Here is a 16,478-nt window from a genome sequence, read left to right as displayed (position 1 = left end):
CAGACCATCTTGTCTTCTTTTTCCAGACCAGATTTTTTATAACGGTGAGGGGGGAATGAACAAGGTGTGGTGAGGGCTTTGAGATTCAGAAGCTGCAACATTGCTGTCCTGGGCAGTTAGTTAGCTGTTTCCAGGGGAGGGTGGTTGTCTGTCTCTCCCTGGAACACAAAGGTCCAGATGCCTCCAGTTGTCCCCAGGCAGTAATCTTTAGCAGTGCCCCAGGAGGTCAGCTGTTTTCCCAGGAGCCAGGATGGGCCTCATCTGTAGTTTCTGAAACAAAAGCTTTAACATACACATTACTTGCTAGACTTATAACTTTTTACCTTAAGCTAAAATTTTCCAAGTCTTGAGTCCCCTTTCAGTAGGTTGGTTGTAACACCTTATGAAGCACGCCTAATTTTTGTATTCCTTATAATTCTTATCATAGCTATTAACAAATAGTTAATAAAGAACACAATAGTTTAATATATATACATTCTAACTGTGGATTGATTACTTAATTAAATTTCAGATTTCTCATCGAGTTGATCTCACCTTTTAGACCAGTATGTGAGAACAGTTTTTGAGTGGAAAGAACTGAATAGCTCTGCAGAAAATTTTTAAAAATTTACTTTTTTGTGTGTGTAAAAATCCTCATGTAAATCCTATTTGTAATGAAGAAAAAGGATAGTACAGCTAGAGTGGAAACTGGTTAAAAAGGTAAGGAGGAATAGGATGAGAGAGGATAAAAGAATATGGGTTAATCAAGAGATAGGAACAAAGAGGCATCTTGCCAGTTTGGTATAAGGCAGTAAAAGTGAAAATTTACCATCCTCCCCCCAATATCAGGCTCCCCACCGTGCCCCTCTCCCAGACAGACCATTATCAAAGGGCTATAATGACTCTCTCTGGTCACTCATGTCCGGTTTTGGCTGCCATGGGAAGCATGAAGAGGGCCTGTGGGGTCAGTCAGCTGCAAAGAACAATTGTCCTTTTGATTTGTTAAGTTCTTCATGATAGTTCTCAAATAGTACTCTCAAATAGTACTACTAATTCCAAAGCCAAAACCATTTTCTGATTGTTTTGCTGTGCCCAGTCAGCTCGTGGGACCACAGCAGCAGCTGAGATTCCTGTACTATTTAGCATGTCGTGCAATAACCCTTCAGAGGGCCCATTTACCTTTTTTTAACCTTAAAAAAACAACAAAAACAAACTTTACTTTTGCTTTGGGGCCAGTAGTTTGCATCTCATTTGGGATCCTTTGTCTCCCCCCTTCATCTGGGTTCCATGAGTTGTATGAATGAATTTCACTATTTCTGGTTTTAGATGTGTTTCCAACTCTTGTCTTTACCTGTTCCCTGTAGTAAACTATGGTTCCAGACTTGCTTGGGGAGAGGGTGATTGATTTTTTTCTTGCTTGTTTGTTTTTTGATTGAGCAAATATGTTCTCTACTTACTCATTATTCTTTACTTTCTTTGTCAAACAGGCCACCAAGCAGTTTCTTGAAGAGATTAACAAGTGGACAGCTCAATACAACGTTTCCCCTCTCTCTTGGAATGTGGCTGTAAAGTTCCTCATGGCCCGGAAGTTTGATGTACCCCGTGCCATAGAGCTGTTCCACACCTACAGGGTATGTAGCTCAGGGGTGGACCAGACCTGTGGCAGCTGTGCTCTCTTATATTCCTGTTTTCTTTGCCACTCTCTACACACAGTGGTTCTGCATGTTCTCCCCACTCTCATTTAAAAAAAAAATGTGCTGGCTGTTGTGGCTCAGTGGATTGAGCACCAGCCTGCAGACTGAAAGATTGCTGGTTCGAATCCCATTCAGGGCACCTGCATGGGTGTGGGCCAGGTCTCCAGTTGGGAGCATGCAAGAGGCAGCCAATTGACGTTTCTCACATATTGATGTTTTTGTCCCTCTATTTCTCCCTCCTTTCCTCTCTCTCTAAAAATAAATTTAAAAAGTGGGTCGGTATTCAAGAGCTCTATCTTGGCATCAGAGAGTTTCTGTGAAGACATGTCTCCCTAAATTAAAAAAAAAGAGAGAGAGGCATAGGGGTTAAGAATCACTAGGACTGGTTTAAGACAAAAGCTCCTTAGGCCTATCTTATGGGTCATCTTCTTCTGTATTTATTCATTTATTCAGCAGAAATTTATTGTATAGTGCTATGCTCCAGGTATAGAGATTACTATTTAGAAAGACAGAGTAAACAATCAGTTATAGAAATGTTATTGATAGGGCATTAGTGGGTTCTGTGCAAGTCTTTCTGAAGGAAATGACTTCTAAATTAAGATCTTAAAGAATGAGTAGGAATCAAAAAGGTAGAGGAAAAAAGTTCACAAAGGTATGACAGAGGTAATAACAAGCTTCTGGTACCTAGGGAGAAATTGAGCTAAGCAGAAACACTGACTGGGAGTCGGGGTATGGCAAGAGATTGAGCAGCAGAGGTAAACAGGGTCAGATAAGGGAGTATCTATCTGCTTTTTCTTTTTTTTTTTTAATTTAATCTTTATTGTATTTTTTCCCATTGCCATTTAGTCCCCTTATACCCCCTCCCCCCAGCAATCACCACACTGTTGTCTATGTCCATGAGTCTTTTTTCCTTTTTGCTCAATCCCTCTACCCCCTAACATCCCCAACCCCCACCACTAGCTGTCATCTCTCCACCTATGAGTCTGTCTCTGTTTTGCCTGTTAGTTCAGTTTGTTCATTAGATTCTAAATACAAGTGAAGTCATATGGTATTTCTCTTTCTCTGACTGGCTTATTTCACTTAGCATATATTCTCCAGGTCTATCCATACTGCTTTTTCTTATGGCATAGAAATTCACTGAAGGTATAAACAGCAGAATGACTTCATCAGATTTGCATTCTGGAAAGATTTTTCTTACTGTACTTTAGAGAATGGATCAGAATGGTAAGCTAAAGCCAGACAAATTTTAAAAGACTCATGTATGCCCTGGCTGGTGTAGCTTAGTGTATTGAGCGCAGGCTGCGAACCAAAGGGTTGCTGGTTCAATTCCCAGTCGGGGCACATGCCCTGGTCCCCAGTGGGGGCCACATGAGAGCAACCACACATTGATGTTTCTCTCCCTCTCCTTCTACCTCCTTTCCCCTCTCTCTAAAAATAAGTAAATAAAATCTTTTTTAAAAAAGTATAAAATGCTCTTGCACTTATTAGAATAGAGATGATTGTGGTGTCTTTAGAAATAATGTCAAGTGGTAATAAATAAAAAGTGGTCTGATTCTGTAAGTAAAATCAGTAGGACAGGGTTGCTTAAACTGTTGTGTGAGGCAGGAGGAGACCAAGGTTCCAGTTCTGTTCCTTGGATGACAGGGTACATGTAAAGGGTGTTCACTCATATAGGAGACACTGAATGGGTGCAGGAAGGTAGACAGAGAAGGCCATGAGTTCCGTTTGGCCATATAAAGTTTGAAGTGCCATTGGGATATCTACATAGACATGTGCTCTAAGCAGTTGGACTATAAGTCTAGGGTTTAGAAAAGAAATCTGGACTGCAAGTGGAGATTTGGAGTGAACAAAGTAGAGCTGAATGTTGGAACCATGAGAATGGGTGAGGTCATCCTGGGAGAGTATGTAAGACAGATTCTCACCTCAGACTTTTTGCTTTCTTTGGTTGAAAAGTCCTTTTAAAAGCTGAATTGGAATGCTTTAATTTAGGTAGGGCATGTACTCTTCTGTGATCCCAGCACTGATACTGTCTTCACCTGCTACTGAAGGCATTTGAATTTGATTTTAGAGATGGACTGAGGAAGACCTGGTTTTGTTTTATTCACCAGCATGTTCCTAGCACTCAACTCAGTGTATGGTACATCATGGTTGTTCTACAAATATTTGCAGAATAAATAAATGAGTGAATGAGCAAATGAATAATAATTTTTTTAAAGCCCACAAAAGAGACTTAGAAGGAATAGTTGAAGAAATAGCAAAACCCTGAAAGTATTCTCTGTCAAAGGTAGAGAATGTCTCAGGAAGAAGGGAATGCAAGTGGTCAACCTTGTCACATAAAGGAGGACGAAAAATGGCCACTGGATTCAGTGACAGTAAGGACCTTCTGTAGTTAGACAAAATGAGAATGCAGTAGACTGCGCTTAAGGGAGCTGAGGGTAAGCTTAAAGAATCTGACCGTGGCTCTTCCCCAAAGCAGCCAGAGGTGACCTCTGAAAATAGTTCACTATTCACTTGACCCAGAAAACCCCACAAAATCATATAAATCACGAGGTTTATATCTTCGTGTTCACTTCAAGAACTCATGAAACTGCCCAGGCCATCAAGGGCATGCATATTTGAAAAGCCACCAAGTATGTGAAGGATGCCAGTTTACAGAAGCAATGTGTGCCTTTCCGTCATTACAACGGTGGAGTTGGTAGGTGTGCCCAGGCCGAACAGTGGGGCTGGACACACGGTCGGTGGCCCAAAAAAGAGTGCTGGATTTTTGCTGCACATGCTTAAAAGTGCAGTTAATGCTGAGCTTAAGGGTTTAGATGTAGATTCTCTGGTCATTGAGCACATCCAGGTGAACAAGGCTCCCAAGAAGCAGCGCAGAACTGACAGAGCTTGTGGGCATGTTAACCCACACATGAGCCCTCCCTGCCACACTGAGATGATCCTGCTGAAAAAGAGCAGGTTGTTCCTGAACCAGGAGAGAACGTTGCATAGAAGAAAAAGATATCCCAGAAGAAACTGAAGAAACAACACCTTATGGCCTGGGAGTAAATTCAGCATAAAATAAATACTAATAAAGTAAAAAAAAAAAAAAAGAATGTGGCCATGAGGATGAGAAAAATGGAAAAATGAGGTGATGGTAGCTGTTGTTAAGAGTATTGAGGGAAGAGGAGGGGAAACTCGAAGGAGAGGTTTGTGCCTGGAAGATGTGTGAAAGTACCTGCTTACGGAGAGCTTTGGGTGAATATTTAATATCCTGGTCCAATATCTGTGCTGCTGCATGTTTAAGAAATTTGACCCTGTATGCTAATGATACATATTGATTGGTCTTCAGGGTTAGGATTCTCCCTGATTCATAGGGAACTATTCTACCTAAGGAGCTGATAAGGTGTCCTTAGGACAGGAATTCTGGTAACACTTAGTTGGTCTGGAAGGGTGTTACAAAGGAGTTTATGATTCAGTTAACTGACTTGTAAAGTCCCTTATCTCTGAAATTTGGTGATTGTATAAATCTGTTCTGGATATACAATGTTTTGATACTAATTTATCTTGCATGCTTTATTTTTAGGAAACACGAAGGAAAGAAGGCATTGTGAAGCTGAAACCTCATGATGAACCTCTTCGTTCTGAGATCCTTAGTGGAAAATTCACCATCTTAGTGAGTCTTCATGGACCTCTTGTAATGTCTCATTATTTCCTTTTTTTTTTAACTGGAGAAAAATTAAAGATTTATTATTTATTTATTTTTCCTTTTTTTTTTTTCATTATTTCTTTTTGTAGCTGTTGTCCTCTTTGGACTTTTTTCACTGGATACTGTATCCCAACTCTAGAGCATCTCAGCAGTTGGGAGCAGATGTGAAGCAGCTGTGTAATTTGGCACAAAATTATTCTAGTAATAATTGAAACTATTGGGAATTAATTGTACAGTAGATTTAGAAAAGTTTCTTCATTGGTTTATAAGTTAGTAAAGGCTTTTGGGGTGGATATATAATCTCTTAGAGGCCCATCCTACCTTACTGAATGTAAGATCTCTTCACTTAGAGGCCATAGCCTTTCAGGTAAGGATTTATACAATGGGTGGATTTTATTGTTTTCCTCTGCTATTTGTTTGGGCATCCTGCCTGGGAAATTAGCCAGTCAGCCAGTTAAGATAATGTGTTTCTTTCCTGTCACCAATATATAGTGGGGGGCAGAGGGTGCAAAAAATCAGGCTCAAGATGACATAAACTTTCTTCCCTTTCTGGAGCAATTGACGCAAGCCAGAGAAGTATTGTCGGTATCTGTTCTCTCTTTATTGGAAAGCTGTATCCAGGATATAAGAAGTTGTAGTGATTATCGGGATTTTCTGTTTGATTTCTAAATGTTTCTTGTTTTATTTACTCTAGAATGTTCGGGACCCAACAGGAGCCTCCATCGCCCTCTTCACTGCCAGATTGCATCATCCACACAAGTCAGTCCAACATGTGGTACTTCAGGCTCTGTTTTACTTACTAGACAGAGCTGTGGATAGGTGAGCATGGAGATTATCTTTTAGGTGGGCTGCATCCAGGTGGGAAAGGGACAGTTCTTGATTTGGTAAAACTTAGCGGTCCCTTTCCTATGCCCCTTGGATGTGCCCTGGGCAGAGAGTGCTGTGAAAATAACCCATGTCCTTAAAGGCTTGACCTATTTCTAGGTACTATCAAGATGGTGGGTTTCCTGTATCTTTACTTGCTTGGCTCTTTTCAGGATTACAGAAGTTGGGAAAGACAATTAAATAGCATTCCTCAGTGTATTAAGAATTACTTTTTGAGAAGCCCTGGCCAGGTAACTCAGTTGGTTAGAGCATTGTCCCAGTGTACTAAGCTTGTTGGTTCAAACCCTGGTTAGGGTGCATACAGTAATCAACCAATGAGCCCTGAGTGGTGTGGCTCAGTGGGCTGAGTACCAGCCTACAAACTGGGAGGTCACCTGTTAGATTTCTGGTCAGGGCACATGCCTGGGTTGCAGGCCAGGTCTTCAGTTGTGGGCATGTAAGAGACAACCAACTGATGTTTCGCTCTGTTTCTTTCTTTCTCTCTTCCCCTCTCTAAAAAATAAATAAAATTTTTTAAAAATTAAAAAAAGGAATCAACCAGTGATTGCATAAATAAGTAGAACAACAGCACTAGCTGTTGTAGCTTAATGGATTGAGTGGCAGCCTATGCATCAAAGGGTCACCAGTTCAATTACCAGTCAGGGCATACCACCCGGGTTGCAGGCTAGGTTTCCCATAGTGGGCGTGCGAGAGGCAACCACACATTGATGTTTCTTTCCCCTCTTTCTCCCTCCCTTCCCCTCTTTCTAAAAATAAGTAAATAAATTATTTTGATTTGAACCTAAGGCTACTAGAGAAACTTGGATCTACCTCACAATTAGAGATTTTTGAAATGCTACTTCATTAGTGAGTGCTTCCATCTTGGATTTTATTGACAGGAAAAAGGTATAGAGGCTTATGAGAGTTAAAAAAAAATTATTGGGTTGGCCAAAAAGCCCATTTAGTTTTTTCTGTAAAATAAAAGACACATTTTTTTATTTCATGAATAACTTTATTGATTTGGATATTTTGAGTATGTCAGCTATCTCCCACATGGTGTGATGCTGATTGTTCTCAGTTAATGTCTCTGTTTGATTGCTGCCAAATTCATCTGTTCTTCCCAACTGTGGAGCATCATCCAGTGAGAAATCTCCAGCACAAAACTTCACAAACCACTTTCGACATGTTTGATTAGTCACAGCACCTTCTCCATACACTGCACAAATCTTTTTTTTGTCAGTTGTGTTTTTTTACCTTGAAATAATAAAGCATAGTATGCCAAAAATGTTGCATATTTTCTTCCATCTTCAATATTAAAATGGCTACACAAAAATTCACCAGTTTTGATAAGTTTTGATGAACACTGATCTGACAGTGGTCATAATACTATCTAACAAAATTGTTTTGAATGACATTAAAGACAAGTAAGCACCACTAGAGACATCTTAAGGAAACAAACAAACTTTTTGGCCAATCCAATAGTATACAAAATAACATGGGACCCCTAATTTCAGGATTGTGTTTTGTGCCAAGACTTCTCAGTTTTAAATACAGTGGTACCTTGGTACTCATCAGCTTCAGAATTGGTCAAACCTGGTACTTGTATTTTGATGAGGATAAGTTTCAGAACTCGGTGCTTACTCACCACTCTTTGCACTTGCTACAACTTCTATGAGTCACGACACCACTCTGTAATAGAAAACATTTCATCAATAGTTGTATGTTCGCCACTTGTCAGAATAAATTAATGATGAGTACTGAGGTACCACTGTAAATGTGAAAACTGGTGCTGTCATCTCTGGATAATCCAGTCAAATAATTTATTCTGTGTACAGAATAAAGCAAATAAGGATCTGGCTCGGCGTAGGGGCAATTTTGAAAAGTCCTTAGGCATTTAGGAGATTGCACTGAGGAATACTTTTGTATCTGCATGTATTCCTAGCTTCAATTTGGGAATAGGCTGATCACCTTTCAATTCACTTTTGAAGATATTTTCCAAAAACCCTTTTTGGGTTTTCTTCCTCCAAGTCAAAAGGCACAAATTCACAATCATTAAGCTTAGAGTTTTGTTTTACAGTTTCTCACAGTCCAAAGTATTTTCTGAGTGATAGCTTCCAGTCCACTGTATTACAATTCAGTGATCATTCACTGTGGACCTGTGTTGCACGGACTGTGCTGGGGACTGTTGGGGATAACAAATGAACAAAATACACTTCCTTCTAGGGGAGAATCAGATAGCCACACAAAGGTGGCACACTTTAAGTGCCACGATGAAGATCCACAGAAAGATTTACAGGGTTCAAGAAGGTGAAGGATGGTAGTACATTTGATTACAATTATTAGGGAGATCTTCATGGAAGAGGAAACTTTTGAGCTAAACATGGAATGTTATAGAATTTGTATAGACATTCAGAGACAGGAAGAAACAGTTCAAATTTTGACAACTTAGATGCTCTGGAACATTCTTAACTTACATGTTTGGTACTTGATAAATCTGGACAAATAAGCGTCAGTAAGTATAATTTCACTTTCAGTTTTAACATGAGAGGCTTTCCCCCACACCACACAGTTTTTCAACACCAGCTCAATGTCCCACAATTTACCTCAGTTCTGAAACTGTCTACCTAGAAACAGTGTCAGGTCTCCCTCAGGTTAAGGGTTTATAACACTGCAAGACTGTCTCTTTCCACCCCCTTCAGAAAACAATGGCAAGTTTAGGTTGTCACCACTGCTTCTGACCAACAGTCTATAAATCAGAGGTTCTAACCTCTCCCTTCTTGGGTTTGATGAATTTGCTAGAATGGTTCACAGGATTCAGAGAAACATTTTACTTACTAGGTTAGCAGTTTATGATAAAAGGATATGTCCAGAAACAGCCGGGTGGATGGGATATAGAGCAAGGTATGGGGAAAGAGCATGAAGTTTCCATGCTCTGTCTCTGAGAGGGCCATTCTCCCAACACTTCAACATGTTCACCAACCAGAAGAAGCTCTCTGAACCCTATCCTACTGAGTTTTTATGGAAGCCTCATTACTTAGGCATGATTGGTTAAATCATTAGCCATTGGTGACTGAACTCAGTCTCTAGCCCCTCACCCACCCCTCCTGCCCAGGTGGGGATGGGGGGTAGTATTGAAAGCAGCAATCCTCTAATCAAGTGGGTGGTTCCCCTAGCAACCATCTTCATCCTAGGTGACTTTAGGACATTCCAGCAGTCACCTCATTAACATAACAGACACCTTTATTGAGATCTTCACTTAGGAAATTCCAAGAATATTCAAGGTCAAAGACTAAATATATAGTTCTTATTACAAGTCACAATATCACAATAACCAAAGATAAATCATCTTTCTTTAAGACCAGTGTTTAGGGAGGTTGTTATTTTGGTCCCAAATGTGTCCCATATTTTAGCCCCAGGCTTTCAACTGGCCACATTCATGTGATTACTTAAATATTTTTGTTCAATGGTTGGTTTACAGCTTTGAAACTCAGAGGAATGGACTGGTGTTTATCTATGACATGTGCGGTTCTAATTATACCAACTTTGAGCTGGATCTTGGCAAGAAAGTCCTAAACTTGCTAAAGGTAAGGCTGTGACAGGGTCTTCTCAACTGTCCTACAATGGTTAGGATACCTTTTTCTATTCTTTGGAAGATTTATGAATTATGTAAACTTTAGACATTGTGTTCTATTTAAAGGTCAACCTGTAAATGAAGACTAATACTTGCTTTTTCAGAACAAGAAATGGTCTTACAAGTAAAGTGGGAAGAATTTAAATAAGAATGTACAGGAACATTCTGAATCATCCTGGAATTTGGCAGAATAAGAGTAAATGAAGGCCTAGGTATGGCCAGTGTCCTTGAAAAATGTCACCTAGCCAGTGACTTTCAGACTTTTTAAACATAATCTAGTCAGAAATATGTTTTATATTATGACTTAGTCCACAAAAGTATTTGTACATTTAAACATATATGTAGAGTTGCATACATAAATAAGGTTCTTAATCTCTTATCCCAAACTATTAGGTCCAGGGGTGTTTTTTAATATTTTGAACCTTAGATTTCATTTATTTATTTATTTTTAGAGAAAGAAGGGGAGAGAAACAATGTGTGAGAGGCAAATTAATGGTTGCCTTTCGTATGCCCCCAACTGGAGACCTGGCCCCAGGCATGCACCCTGACTAGGAATTATACCGGCAACCTTTAAGTTTGAAGGCCAGCGCTCAATCCACTGAGGCACATCAGCCAGGACTGAACTTTAAAGGATAATATGTATGCCACTCTATAATCCAACATTAATATTTCTGCAGTGGGATGTATTATTCTTAATGAGTGGAGAAGAATAAGGGCTGTAAATGGCCTAGGGCAGTTCAGGTTAGCTATTGCTGCCCTGTGAATTTTGTACCAAACTTACAAAAGAAACTTAAGGTTTTCAGAGTTATTTAGATTTCAGAATCTGAACAGAGGTGTGTGTATGTCTGTGTGTACATGTTTATAAAACAAAAAAAGTTAGTTACACAAAGTAAGCTTTATCCTTACTATAGGCAGTCACTTTGATTATTCCCTTTTAGTTCATATTTTAAAAATATTAGTCATCATCTATAAAATTAATTTCAGGACCCAGTGAGTGACAACAGAGAGAAAGAAAGGGAGCAGGGGAGAGAGAGAAACATTTATGGGTTGCCTGGTGTACGTGTCCTGACCAGGGATCACACCTGCAACCTTTTTTGTGTACCAGATGATACTCCAAACAACTGAACCACCCAGCCAGGGCTAGAGATGTTTATTTACTATTGCAGCTTTATAATAGAAAGTGTATAAATAAAGTATTACACTGCATGCTGTTTTCTGGAACTCACTAATCATTATTTTATTAAAATTCCTCTTGCAGCATGTAGCTGTGACTCATTTCTTTTTATTGATGGTTGAAGGACTGTTACCTTTTAATTCCTTATCTATTGGTGAATGTATCAGATTATTCATCTACTCTTGTACTGATGGTTGCTTGGATTGTTTCCTGATTTTTGCTATTATGAACGGTGCTTCTGTGAATAGTTTATACTTATCTTCCAGTGCATGTGTTTCTCAACCATTTTTTCATTATTACCTCACTAAGGAGCCTGTTGAAGACATTCCCTACCCTCACCACCAGTTCTTTTAATGAAATTCTAACACCACAGATGTACTATATATATCATGATGTACTGAATGCATATCTGTGGTTTATGCAGAAAAAGATTATGATGTTTTTGCCCATTCTCCACTCTCCTTAAAACTCATTTATCCCCTTGGGGGTGGTATCATCACCCCACTGGGAATGCATGCTCATACACCTAGAGTAGAATTACTGGGTGATAAGGTCGTGAAGATTCAACTTCATAAAATAGTGTCAAATTGTTTTCCTAAATGGTTGTATCCACCTGCCATGTGTAAAATTTCCATTGGCCCACCTCTTCTTCAACACTTAGTGATGTTAGACTTGTTAGTGTTTTCCCAATCAAGTGGGACAAAATGGCATCTTGTACAACTTGCATTTCTCATGGTAATGAGATTTATCTCTTTATACATTTATTGGCCATATATGTTTTCTTTTTCTGCAGAATGCCTGCTTGTAGCTTTTACCCAGTTTCCTATTGGTTTGTCCATTTATGTAGTTTTTTATATATTATTAATCCATTTATATATCCATATGTATTAATATGTACTGTCTTAGTTTATAGCTTGTGTTTTCACTTGTCTTTTTAACTAATAGAAGTTCTTTCTTAACTTTAATATGGTTAAATGTGTCTGAATTTTTTTTTTGTTTCATATATTTGCATCTTAAATCCTTTCATATTCCAAAGTCAGAAAAAATATATTAACTATGTTTTTACTGCTTTACCACTGATTACATATGTATTAATTTTTTAGTTGATTTTTTTATTGTGGTGAAATATACATAATAAAATTCACCATTTTAACAGTTTTTAAGTGTACAGTTTAGTGACGTTAAATACGTTCACAGTGCAACCATCACCACTATTCATTTTCAGAACTATTTTGTTATCCCAAAGAAAAAGTCTGTACCCATTAAACAATGTCTTCCAATAACCCCAACCCCCCAGCCTCTGGTATTTTGCCTTTTCTAGGTTCTCATTGAAGTAGAATCACACAATATTTATCCTTTTGTGTGTATTTTATTTTACTTAGCATAATGTTTTCAAGATTAATTTATATTGCAGCATATATCAGAATTCATTTTTTAAGGCTGAATAATATTTCATTGTATATATGTACAACATTTTGTTTATCCAGTCACCTGTCCATAGACATTTGGGTTGTTTCCGCCTGTTGGCTGTTGTGAATAATGCTGCTGTGGACATTGGTGTGCAAAGTATCTGTTTGAGTCCCTGACTTCAATTCTTTTGCACATACACTAGAAGTGGAATTGTTGGATAATGGGTAATTCTACATGTAACATTTTGAGGAGCTATTTTCTTTTTTTTATTATTATATTTTATTGAGTATGTTATTACAGTTGTCTTGATTTTTTTCCCCCTTTGTTCCCCTCCACCTAGCATCCCGTATTTCCACAGGCAGTCCCACACCTTGGTCATGTCCATTGATCATGCGTGTAAATTCTTTGGCTACTCCATTTCACATACTGTGCTTTATATCTTCATGGCTATTCTGTAACAACCTATTTGTACTTCTTAATCCCCTCACCTCTTCACTCATTTCCCCATAATATTCACCCACCTGACAACCATCAAAATGCTCTCTGTATCCATGATTCTGTCTCTGTTCTTCTTGTTTGCTTAGTTTGTTTTTTAGATACAGTTTTTTATCGTTTTATATTCTTGCCCTTTCATTGTTCATAGTTTTGATCTTCTTCTTTTTCTTGAATAAGTCCATTTAACACTTCATATACTACTGGTTTGGTGATGATGAATTTCTTTAGTTTACTCTTATCTGGGAACATCTTTATTTGCCCTTTGATTCTAAACGATAACTTTGCTGGGTAGAGCAATCTTGGCCATAGGTCCCTGCTTTTCATGACTTTGAATATTTCTCACCAATCCCTTCTAGGCTTCAGTTTCTTGAGAAATAAGTTGACAGTCTTATGGGGACTCCCCTGTAGGTAACTAACTGCTTTTCTCTTGCTGCTTTTAAGATTCTCTATCTTTAACCTTTGGCATTTTAATTATGATGTATCTTGCTGTGGACCTCTTTGCATCTATCTCGTGTGGGACTCTCTGTGCTTCCTGGACTTGTATGTCTGTTTCATATATCAAGTTAGGGAAATTTTCTTACATTATTTCTTCACATAGATTTCTAATTTTTTGCTCTTTCTCTTCTCCTTTTGGCACCCTTATGATGCAAATGTTGGACCTCTTGAAGTTGTCCCAGAGGCTGCTTATACTCTCCTCATTTTTTTGGATTCTTTTTTCTCCTTGCTGTTCTGATTGGTTATTTTTTGCTTCCTTATGTTCCAAGTCATTGATTTGATTCTTGGCTTCATCCACTCTGGTGTTGTTTCCCTGTAAATTGTTCTTTGTTTCAATAAGTGTATCCTTCGTTTCTGACTGGATCCTTTTTATGCTGTTGAATTCCTCACTAAGTTCCTTGAGCATCCTTATAACCAGTGTTTCAAACTTTGCATCTGATACATTGCTATCTCCATTTTGTTTAGCTCTTTTTCTGGAGTTTTGATCTGTTCTTTCATTTGGGCCATGTTTTTTTGTCTCCTCATTTTGGCAGCCTCCCTGGATTTGTTTCTATGTATTAGTAGAGCTGTTTTGACTCCATGTCTTGGTAGTGTGGCCTAATGTAGTAGGTATCCTGCAGGGTCCAGTGGCACAGCCTCACCTATCATCCAAGCTGGGTACTATTGGTGCACGTTCTGTGTGGGCTGAGTACACTCTCCTATTGTAGTTGAGCCTTGGTTGCCACTGGCAGATCAATGGGAGGGATTTACCCAGGCCAGTGAGCTATAAGGATTGGCTGTGACCAATTAGCACCAACCTCCACCCTCTGTGGAAGATCAGCTGTGCAGGGACAGGGTGGTGATTCTCTAGTGTGGTCTGTAGCTGTACACTGGTGTTGCTAGCCCTGGTGTTTCCATGGTGGTACAGGCCAAGTTCAGCCTCCACCTGTGTTGGGCTTGGAGATTCTTAGATAAAGCCAAGCTATGAATCTAGGCTGACTGCTGCTGTATGCCTGGCCTGGGGCTCAGTGAGGCCAGCTGTTGCTTGTTTGAGAGGATATAGGAAGATGTATAATATGAGCCAAGACCAGCCATTCGTATGGAAAAGCAGCTCAGGTGGGCTGGTAAGTTGGGTGGGGTGGAATGGAGTCCCTGGAGATATCCCAAGTGGATCAAACAGTGTTAGCCAGGTTAATGGAATTTCAGATTTGGTACCAGGTTGCCAGCTCTGTGGGGCGAAGATTCAGAAAAGGATCAGTGGCCTCTGCTCACCTTGATGCCAGTTTCTTGCTGTATGCCACTGGTGCCTATCAAGCTGTTCCCTGGTGCTGTAGCTCAGAGGGAGTGAGTCTGAGTAGGTGAGTTCATGTGTGAGTTCTTTAAGAGGAATTGCTTAGGGCCCCATCAGTTTATTCTACCAACTCAATCCCTGCTGGTTTTTGCAGCCAGAAGTTGTGGGGACTTATCTTCCTGGAATTGGAACCCTGGTCTGGGGGGCCTGGTGTGGGTCTGGGACTCTTGGCTCCCAAGTTGTCCCTCCTGAATTTTTATTCACCACACATGGGTGCGGGACTAGCCCGTTCTGTGTCTGGGCCCCTCCTACCGGCCTGGATGGATGTGGTTTCTTAAATCTGTAGTTGTCAGACTTCCATTCAACTCGATTTCTGGTGGTTCTGAGTGATGGTTGTTTTATATTTGAGTTGTAATTTTCATGTGGTTGTGTGAAGAAACAAGCCATGTCTGCCTATGCCACCATCTTAACTGGAAGTCTCTTTTCTTTAAAAAAAGGTTAAAATTTTGTTTTTTTATAAACTTATATATCTAGAATTGATTTTTTGAGGGCCATTTGTTTCTAGTTTATGGAGTTGTTTTTACAGTGTGGTACGAGATGTAGGAATCTTATTTTTTCCCCCATGTGGATAGCTATTTTTTTTCCCCAGTTTTACATATCAAATGGTCCCTCCTTTTCACGACTTAGACTCTCAGTTTTAACAAAGTCACAATACCCTGGTAAGTTAATGTACTATAGACAATTCAATTAACCATCTAACTTTCTGTGTTGTTCAGGTTGTTTAAATAATGCTTTTGTGATCATTTTAGCTTTTCCTTTTAAATTACTTTTAAAAAGATAATTCTAAGACTTGGATTATTTGGCTAATGATTATGAATATTCTTATATCTCTTGTATACATCACTAGGTTACCCTTGATACAAGTGGAAAGGAACACATTGTCATCAACAAGTATGAGTTACCTGTTTCCTTGAACCATCCCAGTACTGAACTCTAATTTTTCTATATTTTTAAAGTTAGCCCTGGCTGGTATAGCTCAGTGGATTGAGTGCAGGCCTGCAAACCAAAGGGTCACCGGTTCAGTTCCCAGTCATGGCACATGCCTGGATAGCGGGCCAGGTTCCCAGTAGGAGTTGTTCAAGAAGCAACCACACATTGATGTTTCTCTCCCTCTCTTTCTCCTTCCCTTCCTCTCTTTCAAAAATAAATAAATAAAATCTTTTTAAAAAGTAAAGTTAGAAGTTCTAAAATAACCTCCTTTTTTTTATTTGTGCAAACCCCTTTAAGTAATAACAAAGTTGTGTCCTTTCTCTTTTCCAATTCTTATGCAGTTTGTGTGTCCTTCATTATTTTGAACCAAAGTAGATATTCTGCTGTTTTTGCTATATAAATTAAGACAGGCTGCAGTAAAAGTCCTGTTGCTTTAGAATCTGTATATCATGGTCTTATTAGTGACTTAATTGCTCTGTCATTGTGAACAGATACAATTTTAAATATAATCCCCTACCATCTTCATTCTCATGAAAGTTGTAAATAGAAGTTTATCTGTAATGAACAGTCTCATACTTTAGATTTCTATTTAGCACAAATTAATTTCCAGCAGTTACTGTGATGAGGATTTGGGTCAAAATATGACACTGGAATAAAAATAATAATCTTTGACATCTTAAATTGCTCTGGGTAGATTTTAACATCTTCATAAATTTCATAGGATTAATTCTCATTTTAAACTTCAAAATGCCATAATCCCTATTGTTGTCATCATCTGGATTCTTAACTTT

At 38.9% G+C, this 16,478-nt stretch overlaps 1 protein-coding gene and 1 pseudogene across 2 annotated transcripts in view; both read left to right on the top strand.

Moving 5' to 3' along the window:
- The window catches only part of PTPN9 (protein tyrosine phosphatase non-receptor type 9), an 85,275-nt gene that overhangs the window by 29,606 nt on the left and 39,191 nt on the right, over positions 1-16,478 (top strand). For both annotated transcript variants that reach the window (XM_045848556.1, XM_045848555.1), the window contains exons 2-5: positions 1,467-1,610; positions 5,236-5,325; positions 6,053-6,177; positions 9,701-9,806. In XM_045848556.1, the coding sequence (XP_045704512.1) occupies positions 1,467-1,610; positions 5,236-5,325; positions 6,053-6,177; positions 9,701-9,806 (465 nt within the window). The remainder of the gene's footprint in view (positions 1-1,466; positions 1,611-5,235; positions 5,326-6,052; positions 6,178-9,700; positions 9,807-16,478) is intronic.
- Positions 4,175-4,718, top strand: LOC123825213 (annotated as a pseudogene).

This window comes from Phyllostomus hastatus, unplaced genomic scaffold (assembly GCF_019186645.2).
Source record: "Phyllostomus hastatus isolate PE091 unplaced genomic scaffold, TTU_PhHast_1.1 phas_contig_62, whole genome shotgun sequence".
Taxonomy (NCBI): Eukaryota; Metazoa; Chordata; class Mammalia; order Chiroptera; family Phyllostomidae; genus Phyllostomus; species Phyllostomus hastatus.
Note: the sequence above shows the minus strand (reverse complement) of the source record. Positions and strands in the feature narration are given on the sequence as shown.